The sequence below is a fragment of the Crocuta crocuta genome, unplaced genomic scaffold (assembly GCF_008692635.1).
Source record: "Crocuta crocuta isolate KB4526 unplaced genomic scaffold, BGI_CrCroc_1.0 scaffold141, whole genome shotgun sequence".
Lineage (NCBI taxonomy): Eukaryota > Metazoa > Chordata > Mammalia > Carnivora > Hyaenidae > Crocuta > Crocuta crocuta.
The window spans coordinates 2,527,793-2,540,746 of record NW_027527951.1 but is presented as its reverse complement, the minus strand read 5'-3'; the positions used below and the strand labels follow the sequence as shown (position 1 = coordinate 2,540,746).

The window sequence follows — 12,954 nt, the reverse complement described above, 5'->3', positions numbered from 1 at the left end:
GGATTCTGAGAAACTTCAGTTCTTTTTTTTTAATGTTTATTTTTATTTTTTTATTTTTAAAAATATTTTTTAATGTTTATTCTTTAAGAGAGAGCACGAGCAGGGAGGGGCAGAGAGAGGGAGACACAGAATCAGAAGTAGGCTCCAGGCTCTGAGCTGTCAGCACAGAGCCTGATGTGGGGCTTGAGCTCATAAACCACAAGATCATGACCTGAGCTGAAGTCGGATGCTCAACCGACTGAGCCACCCAGACACGCCTTAATGTTTATTTTTGAGAAAGAGAGAAACAGAGTGTTAAGTGGGAGAGGGACAGAGAGAGAGGGAAACAGAGAAAGTGAATCAGGCTCCAGGCTGTGAGCTGTCACAGAACCTGACACAGGGCTTGAACTCACAGACCCATAAGGTAGTGACCTGAGCTGAAGTCAGACGTTTAACCAACCGACTGAGCTACCCAGATGCCCCAGGAAACTTCAGTTCTAATCATCATCATTATCATTATTGTTTTCATCATTGCCATCCTTTACATCCTAACCTATATTTGGAGCTTGCACTTTACAAAGTGCTTTCACATAAATAAACATTTCCCCCCTGATTTTAGTTCTCAGTTTACAAGACAAAAGGTTGCTGAGAACTCAGAAATAATAGGCAGTAAACTTGTGTTTTATTTTTCCTGAATCTAATTGTTTATCCTGTATTTTGAAATTTTATTTCTGCATTCCTGTATTCATTAAAAAATATTTAGAAATACATAGTATGTTTTAAGTAGTGTGATAGGTATTGTGAATTCATTGATGAATAAGACATTTCTTGACCTTCAAGAATCAGTGCAGTGGGAGAGAGAGATCTGTAGATAATATGGCATGGTAAGTGAAATGATAACATTCAGGCTTAGTTAGTGGTAGCACAGAGGAAAGAATAATCAACTCTGTTCACTCCACTTTCTTGGCCAAGGGTGAGAGAAATAATTTAAGTTTTTGTCTGGCTGATGTTCTATAATTTCTTCCTCTTTTCTCAGGTTTTGTTTACTGGTATGCTTTATCTACCACCCCCTCCGCCCACATTTGGCAGAAGTGATTATTTACATAACAAACGACCTTGTTTTCAATTGAACCTCTTGCCCTTACATACGGGAATCAGACTGTATCCTTCCAGGCTGAAGGAATAATACAATACAAAGTCACTTAGTGTTCTTTGAAAAGCAGATACCAAAGAGGAATTAGACATACGAGAGAGTTCTTAGGGGAAATGATGTGAAAAATAAAGTGAAGAGGAAGCCAGAGTAGGCAAGGAGTGAATTCAGATTCAGATGCAGGTCTGATACCTTTGAAATGAGAGAGGAAAGGAAGGAGTTAAATGTTAAATGTTAATAGGGAAACCATGAGAAAATAATAAGATAAGTTGTACATATAATTTTTAATCAAAAAGTTCAATTTTATTCTCCAAGAAGTCTTTTATCAAAATTGCTAAGGGGTGCTTGGGTGGCTCAGTTGGTTAAGTGTCCAGCTCTTTTTTTTGAGAGAAAGACAAAGAATGTGAGTGAGGGAGGGTCAGAGAGAGAGAAAGAGAGCGAGGATCCCAAGCAGGCTCTCCACTGCAGAGCCCAACACAGGGCTCAAACTCAGGAAATTCTGAGATTATCACCTGAGCTGAAGTCAAGAGTCAGACACGCAACTGACTGAACCACCCAGATGGTCCTCCAACTCTTGATTTTGACTAAGGTCATGATATCATGTGTTATGAGGTTGAGAACCACATTGGGCTTTGTGCTGGCAGCATAGAGACTGCTTGGGATTCTCTCCTTCTCTCTCTGCCACTGCCCCGCTCATACTTACGCACTCTCTCTCTCTCTCTCTAAATATTAAAAAAAAATCTAAAATCGGGGCATGAGTTGATTATCCTCATTTCCTTTCCTTTCCCTTTCCTTTTTCTTGAACTTCTCAGCAGAACTAGGACTGGAACTGGAAATTTTACATACCCACTTGACAGTTTTCTCAAAAACATAGGTTCCTCTATTTTCAGGCCGAGTGCACATAATTTTCACTGTAGAATATTCTGTTGGATTGCAATCTATTAATTTCCATCTCTGAGCTTCATTGTTCTCATCTGTAGCACAAGGATAGTAATACTCATGTGGCAAGTTGTCATGATGATTACATGAAACAATGTAGAAAAAGTAAAGGACATATTCTAAGTGTACAACACATGTTAATTTATTATTTATAAAAGAATCTATTATTTGAGGGACTAATGAGATTTGTTTTTCTTTTTAAGGAAGAGATATTAGAAAATTATATTTCAATCTCTATTTATCCATAAATGCCATGGAGTTGCCAATGCGCAAAGAAGTTATTTGCCGAGGAGCTGATGATGTTTATTCTTTTTGCAGAGCTCTGAAGGGAGGTAAGCATTCAATCCATATTACTTTCAGAATAGAACATAATAATTTGTGAGAATATTCTGAATATTAAGTACATTGAAAGTGTTAAATTCCTTTTCTAATCATTTTTTTATCCACATTTTTTACTTTTAGCAGCTTAAACAACATTTTGTAGTTATGTTACTGAATTATTATTAATATGGTACTTATTTGAGTGTGTTTAAAGGTATCTTAAAATTTTTATGTTGTTCAGATTAACATTGTACACTTATCCCTTTTTCTAAAAATTACACTTACTATTTTTTATAGAAACTCAATAAACCACAGCCAAAGTAATGGGCTTAGTGGAATCAGCAGGGAAAGAAAAAGAGATCTTTTAAAATTTTTATTTATTTATTTAAATTTTTTAATGTTTTATTTATTTCTGGNTACTGTCAAATTACTAGAAATTGGAAAGTATAAATAATTTTTTAAAAAGTCACAAAATTGTATTTCCAGAAACATTTTGGAGTATTTCCTTCCTGATTTTTCAGAAGGAAATAAGCATGTTCCTATACGCATGCTATACTATAATAATTTCCTTTTTTTAAAAAAAATTTAAATATTTTATTTTTAAGTAATCTCTCTACTCAATGTGGAGCTTAAATTTACAACCCAGAAATCAAGAGTTGCATGCTCTACTGACTGAGCCAGCCAGGCACCCCAGTAATTTTTATTTTTTTATTTTTTATTTTTAGTTATATTTTACTTGAGAGAGAGAGTGGGGGATAGGGGCAGAGGGAGAGAGAGAAAGAACCTCAGACAGGCTCCATCCTTAGCACGCAGCATGGAGCCCGATGCAGGGCTCTAGCTCACAACCCTGGGATCATAACTTGAGCCAAAGTCGAGTCAGGTGCTTAATGGGGCACCTGGGCGGCTCAGTCAGTTGAGCTCTGAGCTCGGCTCAGGTCATGATCTCATGGTTCGTGGGTTCTAGCCCGGTGTTGGGCTCTGTGCTGACAGCTAAGAGCCTGGAGCCTGTTTTGGATTCTGTGTCTCCCTCTCTCTCTGACCCTCCCCTGCTCATGCTGTCTCTCTCTCTCAGAAATAAATAAAAACATTTAAAAAAAATTAAAAGAGTCAGGTTCTTAACCAACTGACCCATCTAGGCACTCCAATAATTTTCTTTTTAAAAGTTAATGTATTTAATTTTTTGACTAGATAATTCATGTGGCTCAAAAATTGAAGTATAAACATTACATAGTGAAACATCTCCCTTAGTGGGTATGCTTTGGTTTATTTAACCATTCTCCTATTGGACATTTGCTTTCCTTCTGATAGTTTTACTATTATAAATAATATTGTAATAAATATATCTGTATATAATTTTTCTCATATTTTAGATTTAAATATGTTTGCAGGGGGTTACATTTAACTGCCAGGGAAATACCCACACTTAATTGGATTGATTGTATTTGTGGTTTTGTTTACATAGGCCAAATCACTTTTATAAAGGAATGTACCATTTATACATTATATCACCTTCCATGTGCATGTATTTTCATCTCTGTAGTTTAATCTCAGGTCTTGTTAATAGTGGGCATCAGCATTTAAAAAAAGTTTTAAAACAACTCTTAGGTTTAAAAATATCAATTGTTTTATTAACATTTAAAAATTACTGTTGCAGTTGCATATTTTCCTATACAATTAGTTACCATTAACTTATGCCCTGTCTTGTTTAAAAAAAGATTTTAGGCAGTTTACATGAATATATTAAACTTAGCAACATAGCATAAATTAGATGTAGACAGGACAGAAAATGGAAAATAAGGGCTGGGAAAGAATGGAATGAGAGTAGCATAAAAATTCATAACAGGTTTTTACCGGCTCTGACACAGACATCAGTTTGATTATATATTTCCTAGCATTCACTAAGAAATTGTTTCTAAGTGCATCAGTTTTCTTGTTATGCAAGTGAAACTTTAAGATATGGCTTCTAGTCGACCATCTTTTCACAGCTCTGACTTGTCTGCCACCCCCAAACCATATGCAAATAATGTAGTTGGCATTGAGTAGGTGTCTGGGCTCAGAGTTGGAAAGATCTGAAGCTCTGTCCCAGCTGTTCCATCTACCAGCAATGTGACCTTGTGTGTGGTATTTAGCTACTGTCAGCCTCATTTTCCTCATCTGTAAAATGGGAACAGTGAAACCTATTGTACATGGTTTTAAGGCTATAATTAGAAAATGTATATAAAAAAAGTGCAGTGCTTAGAGTAAGAATTCAAGAATTATGGTTGTCGAATAATAAATAATTCATCTGAGTATTAGGAGTCCTTTTGTTCCTGATTTTTACAGTCCTGTCATTTTTACAAGTGAGGGAACTGATGCTTGCGGTGGTTCAGTAACGTGACCCTGGCCATTTGGAGAGTTAGTAACAGAGTAGCCTCATGACTCTTAAGTCCCATTCTTCCACTGTACCATGCTTTCTCTTTGGAAAACAAAATAAAACAAAACAAACCCTTTTGGCTGATTACTTTTTTTTTTAAGCAACTGTTTCACAATCCCCCCTAATCTCTGATAGATTATGTTGACATTTTATCTCAGTTTTCAAAGTTTCACTTTCTTGAGATCTAAAATGTGTCAGACTCAACCCAGTCTGCTGGCTTTTCCCTCCCTCTTGCACTTCCTTCCACAAACATCTGTTGAACCTAATTTGAGCAAGTCATGATTTAGGCTCTGGAGATTCCAAAGTTGAATGATAGGGTCCTTCCTTAGAAGGTCCCTCTTTCTGGGAACGACAGTCATGGGAACAAAAATTAAAATAAAATGTCTTAAATGCTGATAGAATTATATGCTCCTAGTTTACCTATATAGTTATCAATTGACTGTGACGGAACTCAGATAAAGGTTCAGAGAGTACTTTAGTAAAGTCTTGAATCTGAGAACATGAGAGAGGAAGAGGAAGGACATTCCTTGGAGAAGAAACAGCATATGCAAACACATCTAGCCATGAAAGAATATGGTTTATTTGGAGAGTAGTTTTCTGTAGCTGGAGCAGAATGTGCTGTGGGGAATTGCTGGAGATGAGCCTAGGAAAGGGGGCAGGAGTGAGCACGTAAGTCATGTACAAAATATCGGCTTGTATCTTGTCATCAGTGGGTAGGGATGACCCACTGAGATTTTCAGTTTTGCAGATAACTAGTGTCCATATGGAAGGAGGCGGGGGTTGGCTGAGGTAGGAAGCTGGGATGGAAGGAAGTGCAGCCAGGAGGCTGTGTGAGAGACCACAAGGGCTGAACAAAGATGGCGGCCTGGGAGCAGAGAAGATGTGAAGAAGGAGGGCATATTTGGAGACAGACCTGGCAGGACATTCTGATTGATTTGATATGGCAGAAGTTTAGATAAAATCAAGGGGTGGTGGAGGTCCAGGGACTGGGATGAGTGGAAGTGCCATTATCTGAAATGATGTGTGCAGAAGGGGCAGATTTTTAAAGAGAAAGCAATGAGTTCTGGTCTAGGCATATTGAGCTCAAGGTAATTTTGGAACATTCAAATAAACATGTCCATCTGGTAGCTGAGTATATGGGCTCAGAGCTCAGGACATTCTGATTTAAGAAGCATTGATGCTATCAAGAGACCCTTGATAATTTGGGAATCAAATTAGTAAGTGCCGTATCTACTTTTAAAATAGTTTTCCTTTTGGTATTTGTTACAAAAGTCATATATTTTTAGGATATGATATTTAGAAAATATGGCAAGCAAAAATAAAATAAAAATTATCCACAGTATTACCATGTCTTACACACACACACCACACACATACACACACACACACACACACACACACCTTTGTTTCTTTTAAAAACACATTTGAAAATAAATAAATGTTATTTCAAAGGCATCTTAAGCTTAATTATCTGTTAGACCTGTTTCCAGGATTTTCCTAGGGTTGCTGTAACAAAGTACCACAAACTGGTTGGCTTAGAACAACAGATATTTATTATCTGACTGTCTGGAAGCTAGAAGTCCAAAATCAAAGTATTGTCAGGGCTGTGCTCCCTCTGAGAGCATGAGGAAGGCTCTGTTCCAGGCCTCTCTCCTAGCTTCTGAAGGCCTCAGGCGATTCCTGCCTTGTAGATGGCCATCTTCTTCCTGCGCCCATTCACAGTGTTCTGTCTATGCATTTCTATCTCTGTGTCTAAACTTCCCCTTTGTGTAAGGACACAGTCATATTAGATAATAGCCTGCCTCATCTTGACCATCTGCAAAGGCTCTATTTCCAAATAAGGCCATGTTCACAGGCACTGGAGGTTAGGACTTCAACATCTTCTTGAGGGACACAATTCAACCCATAACACCACCTGAAGCTTGGGTCCTACGTTCTATGTGGTTGCCAGGAAAAGTGTGCTGGACCACAAGTGAGCTGCATGGGAAGAGTAGAGAGGGGTCTAAACAGGCGCTCTGTCTTCCTTTTCTCCGGCCTTGCCTTGGTTCTCTCCTGGCTTCTTGAATGTTGGCAGAAGCTTCAAGCTAACTTCCATAAGAATAGAATGGGATATTTGAGAAAAAATATGAACTTTCTGAGAGAGACATAACAATTGAAAAAGAAGACTACCCTACAGAAGAGGTTAGTGCCTCTTCTTCCCACCTGACCTGGTAAACATTCGGGCATTCTCCTCAGATAGAAATCTCAGAGTTACTCTTGATTTCTTTCTCAAATTCTCAAGTCTCATCCATCTCCTTCCCTTCCTCTCTCATACAAAGTTTTCAGGATTGGCTTACAACCAGGGCCTCAGACTCAGAAGGGCTTCACATTTTGAGTTTAATATTCTATGATCATAGATTTGAGATTCTTAATAATTTTATCTTTTTAAAAAAAATTTTTAAATGTTTTATTTATTTCTGAGAGAGAGAGACAGCATGAGCAGGGGAGGGGCAGAGAGAGAGGGAGACACAGAATCTGAAACAGGCTCCAGGCTCTGAGCTGTCAGCACAGAGCCTGACATAGGGCTTGAACTCACGAACTGTGAGATCATGACCTGAGCCGAAGTCGGACGCTCAACCGACTGAGCCACACAGGCGCCCGCCCGAGCCCCGATAATTTTATCTTTGAGTGTGTGTTTTGTAAGTGGGGTCTGATGGGACAGTGGGGCGTGCATGCAGTTCCCCTAGATGGGTTCCCGGCTCCCTGCTGCCCACTCCTGTGCTGGCACCCTGGGCCCTGCTTGGTACTCCCCTCTCCTGTTATAGCCAGTGACCCCTGCTGCCCTCTGTCCCTGGTGAGGGCCTGGATGCAGGAAGGGTCAGGATCAGGCGCAGGTGCCCTGCAGTGTCTGACCTGCAGCGTGGCCATGGCCACCCGATCTGGGCTGGCAGCACCGTGGNCCCCTCCCCCCGCCACAACAGGCAGCTTGTGGAGGTTATTACATGGAAGTTGCCAAACCCTTGAGGCGGGACAGTGGCCTTTGGGAAAGAAAGAGGCCTAATTTGTCTTCTCTGCCCCAAACTGAGACCTGAGATACCTGGCAACACGGGGAGGGCCCCCCAACCGAGGCAGGTATCAGGCCCACGCTTTGCGTAATTGCCCCACTGTGGAGCAGCCCCCTGGGTCTCCTTGCGCTTCTGTACTCTGAGCCAAGGGAACGTTCCGTTGGATCATTCCTTGCCCGGGGGTCCCTTTTCCTCTTTCAAAGGTCCAGAGTTGGGCTTGTGCTAGTTTTCTCTGGTCCGCTTGAGGCACCTTTTGGGGATGAGCCACCAAATACAAACTGTGTAATTTCAGTGATTCTGTCTCAGAGTTAAAAGCTCCGATATTTGTATTTAAAACTGTCATTGTGCAATATAAAGATGAATGGTAATTTAAAATTTTGTTTTAATTCAAATGAGATTAAGTAGCAAATAAAAAATACGGCAAGTCTAGAGAGAGACTGTAGAGGAAAAGAAAAAGCTTTATATTTCAGTACTCTTCATAGGATGTCTCCCCTGCTTTTGAATAAGGGGCCCCCATTTTCATTTTGCACTGGGCCTTGTAAATGATATCTCTGGTCCTGAAGCCAGGTACCCAGGGACCAGGGACTAGCAGTTGGAGCTTCAGAAGTGACCAAAGCAAAGCCCTGTCCTCATAGAGCTTATGAACCAGCAAACAAGATCATTACTAAGTCATGAAATAAGACAAAAATGAAATAAGATTCAGTTTATGATAAGTGCTGTCAAGGAGAGCGGCAGGCTAATGAGATACACCGAAACGGGGGAGGGCGCCTGAGCTGGTGGTCACCACTGTTACCACCTCCTGGCCTCTAAGTGGTGTCCCTGACTCTTAGTGCCACCCTTAAATCCATCTGTGACAATAGTCACGTGACCCACCTTTCACACTCTTGGATATTCTTTTATTGCCTCCATTCTCTTAAATGTGGGACCCGAGCCCATTTTTGCTTGCTTCTTAGCGTAAGATGTAGTTCTTAGCACTCGTGCTTCTTCTTTGCTTTAATAACACTGAGCCTCTTGCAGGTGTGTGCGTTAGTCATACTGATTTTCACTTTCCTGCCTTTGCTCCTTCTTTTCCTGCCACCTAGAAAATCCTTCTTGTCCTTCCTTCCCATCCTTTATGACAATTCAACCCACTTGCTTCTCTTTTCTAGATTCCCTTCCCACCGGCATCTCTTGAATAACGGTAATTATCATATCAATGATAATATTAATGACATCATTTTTATTCACAAGATGCCATGGAAAGAGGGTCTAGAAAGGAGAAGGAATAACATTTAATGTTATAATAACTAAGATTTTAATGTTAGTAACATTTAATGAGTGCTACATTCCAGGCATTGTTCTAAGCACTAACATGTATTAACTCATATAGCCTTCATGATCTTCCTATGAGGTATGTGTTATTATCCATTGCCATTTTACTGTAGCACAGAGAAGTTAAGTGACTTGCCCAAGGCTATACTCCAAGTAAGTAGATGAGCTAGGATTCAGATCCGGAACTATCACTCTTACCAGAAATGCTGTATTACCTTAATCCTTACTGGATCTTTTCACTGCATTGCATTTGGAGTGGCTTCTTCGCTTGTCTATATCCCCAGTAGACTTTAACTCTTTGAGGGAAGGAACAGTGTATACTAGCCGTTGTCTTCTCAGTCCCTGGTATACAGTAGCTTTCAATAAATACTTGTTGAACTATTACATTTGAATTGGATTGGCCTTGAATGAAAACTCAGAATATCATGAAGACATGATCACTTTAGTAAGCTCAAGAACTAACATCTCAGTGTGCTAACACCCCTTAATAAGAAGTAAGTGAACTGATTCATTTTCAGAAATACCAAATAAAAGCTGTGCTGTTTCGTTACCAATAGGTTTACAACTTACTGGAAATATGTACAAATTACTCCCCACCAGACAATGTAGTCCCAAATCCTTAGACACTTCATTTCCTGGTTCCTCTTCCCCTCTTCATTTCCTGGGCTTATTTTTCATGGGCTTTGCAATGAGCATGTGCCAAAGAACTGAAATCTCTGCGTCACCTCAAGGAATGTGCATTTGTTCCAATCAGACTACTTTTTGGCCTTATATGGGCATAGGCAACTGCCAGATAAGACTGTAACCTGTAGTACTCAGTCAATGAGGAATCAGGGGAGGGACTTGCATGCTAGGAGATAAACTGTCTGCCATAACTGCCCCAAGTGTGCCTGTCCATCAAACACCCACTCTTGCAAGAAACGTTGATTAAAGCCTCACTTTACTGTGCTCCAAGTCTCTGTGTCCCTTCTTTGATTGGGGAAGTAGGATTATTTCTCACACCCAGAAGCAAATAGATGCTTTTTAAAAATGAAAATAGAAGTATACATGCAGGCATAATCAATTCATTTGCTATTAAGGATTATCTTTAGCTAGCTAGGAGAACAAGAATGATTATTGTTTGTATTTGTTATATTACTTTAAAAGGTATTTTTGGCCACTATTGCTTTTGTTAGAGATTCAAAACCTTCCTACTTTTCTATCCTTACCCTATAAATTCATTCCTTTGGTGTTTCTGAGTAGGAGGGTGGAGTATGTTTTTTCCTGCACTTCTGACTCTGTGTCCACAACTTCTGCAGGGCCAGGTCTGTGGCTGTGCATTTCAACAGTGACAATTTAGTCTTCTCAGTGGTGGGATTGGAAGGATATTTGGTATGCTGGCTGCCTCCTCCCAACTCTCTCCTCCACCTTTATAAAGGTCTATTTTACTCTGTTGAAGGAGCAGCAGTATTAAATATACACATATGTAATATGGGATGAAGCATATTAGCACTGACTTATTCATTCATTCATTCACTATTGAGACAAATAGGCTTTAAATTTTTGTATCCCCCAAGGGATGAAATATAGGCTGATACCAAGAGATGCTTGGGGTGGCAAGGAAGCCATAGAGACTCATAGCCGGGGTATAAAGTTCATTACTTCTCTACAATTGACTTGGGACAACTTCTGCTGGTAGTAGCATAAAAGGTGCCCTCATAATACATTAAAAAAATCACCTAGTGATTACCAATATAATTTTTTGTATTTTGTATTTTGTTTGTAGAAACTGTGAATACAACAGTAGGCTTCTCCTTCAAGGGAATACGATTTTCTAAGGTATTGTTCAAGAGTCATTTTTTGTACTTTCTTAATCTCTTGCAGTTACAAATGTGTTAAGAATTTGACATAATCCATTCACAACTTCAAAAATAGCTATTCAACATTAAGGTGCTTAAGATTTTGTTTTTTGTTTTTATTTAGCTTCGGGGGTTTTGTTATTTCTTCTTTCTGTAAAATATGGAAATATGGAAAAGTAAAACAAAAGAAAGATCTTTTTCACTTCATTTTTTTCCTCTAATATCCATGGCTAAAAGTAATACAAATGCTCATAATTAATATGTTGAATATCTTTGGGTAAAAGCACTGTACGACTGCCATTTATTAACTCAGTAACTGCCTCCGAATAGTAATGATGTAATTTTAAACATTTGTGTTAGATGCCTGGCAATGAAATTCTGTGTATATTTCACTTTGGGTGACTATTTATTTATTTATTTATTTAAAGTTTATTTTTTGAGAGAAAGAAAGAAAGGTGCAAGAGGGGGAGGGGCAGAGACAGAGACAGAGACAGAGACAGAATGCCAAGCAGGCTCCATGCTGTCAGCCCAGAGCCTGACGTGAAGCTCAGAAGCTTGACAGACTGAGCCACCCAGGCACCTACTTGGGTGATTATTTTAAAATAGTCATTTAAAATGTGTATTTCCTACCTTTTTTTTTTTTTTTAAGGATATTGAATGTTTGAAAATCTCACAAACTAGGGGTACCTGAGTAGCTCAGTCAGTTAAGCATCCAACTTTGGCTCAGGTCATGCATGATCTTATGGTTTGTGAGTCTGAGCCCCGCTTTGGGTTCTGTGCTGACAGCTTGGAGCCTAGAGCCTGTTTCCAATTCTGTGTCTCCCTCTCTCTGCCCCTTCCCTGCTCATGATCTATCTCTCTCTGTTTCAAAAATAAATAAACATTTAAAAAATTAAAAAAAAAGAAAATCTCACAGACTAGTTTCAAAAAACTGTTAAAAATATCCCCTTATAATTGGGAAATAAATAGGTTTATGCTCGCTGAATTCAAAAGGCATACAAAATTTCATCTCCTTAGGAAACTGAGATAATGACAACCAATTTAATGTAAATGGCTTCATCCTAGTAAGACAAAATTCTTATAAAAGTCTTACAAAATAGAGGCATCTAACATTTTATTTACTTATGTTTCTTATTCCTCATTTTAGGGAGAATACAGATGTGTTGCAGAAGCCATCAGTGGAAATACTGAAGAAATGCTCTTTTGTTTGAATTTTACCATCCTATACAACCCTAATTTACATTAGAATAAATAGAGTATATTTTTATTTTTCAAAGGTCTTATTGCTCACTTACATTTTTCCCTATAGTGCACTAGTGTGCTAGGGCTGCCATAACAAATAGCACAGACTGGGTGGCCTGAATAATTAGAAATTTGTTTTCTCACAGGTCTGGAGGCTAGAAATCAAAGTGTGGATGGGTGTGGTTCCTTCTAGGACCTCTCCCTTTAGCTTGTAGATGGCTGCCTTCCCTATGTCTTCACATGGGCTTCGCCCTGTGTCTGTGTCCTCATCTCTTCTTATAAGGTCACCAGTTGCATTGGTTTAGGGCCCACCCTACTGACCGCGTTTTACCTTAATTACCTCTTTAAAGATGCTACCTACAGGGGCGCCTGGGTGGCTCAGTCGGTTAAGCATCCAACTTCAGCTCAGGTCATGATCTCATGGTTCGTGGGTTCGAGCCCCACGTCGGGCTCTGTGCTGACAGCTCGGAGCCTGGAGCCTGCTTCGGATTCTGTGTCCCCCTCTCTCTCTGACCCTCCCCTGCTCATGCTCTCTCTCTCTCTCTCTCTCTCAGACATAAATAAAACATTAAAAATTAAAAAAAAAATAGATGCTACCTACAAATTCAGTCACATTCTGAGGCACTAGAGTTAGGGCTTTAAGCATATGAATTTTGGAGAGACAAAATTCAGCCCATAACACATAGGTAGTAAGATCTTTTGAACTGGTCGACTTCC

The 12,954-nt window shown here is 39.4% G+C and overlaps 1 protein-coding gene across 2 annotated transcripts in view; it reads left to right on the top strand.

The window, feature by feature from the left end:
• LY96 (lymphocyte antigen 96) overlaps positions 1-12,274 on the top strand; it is a 27,266-nt gene extending 14,992 nt beyond the window's left edge. For both annotated transcript variants that reach the window (XM_077752469.1, XM_077752468.1), the window contains 3 exons: positions 2,272-2,400; positions 10,923-10,975; positions 12,143-12,274. In XM_077752469.1, coding sequence (XP_077608595.1) covers positions 2,272-2,400; positions 10,923-10,975; positions 12,143-12,241 — 281 coding nt within the window. In that variant the 3' untranslated portion in view covers positions 12,242-12,274. The remainder of the gene's footprint in view (positions 1-2,271; positions 2,401-10,922; positions 10,976-12,142) is intronic.
• Positions 12,275-12,954: the final 680 nt, after the last annotated feature.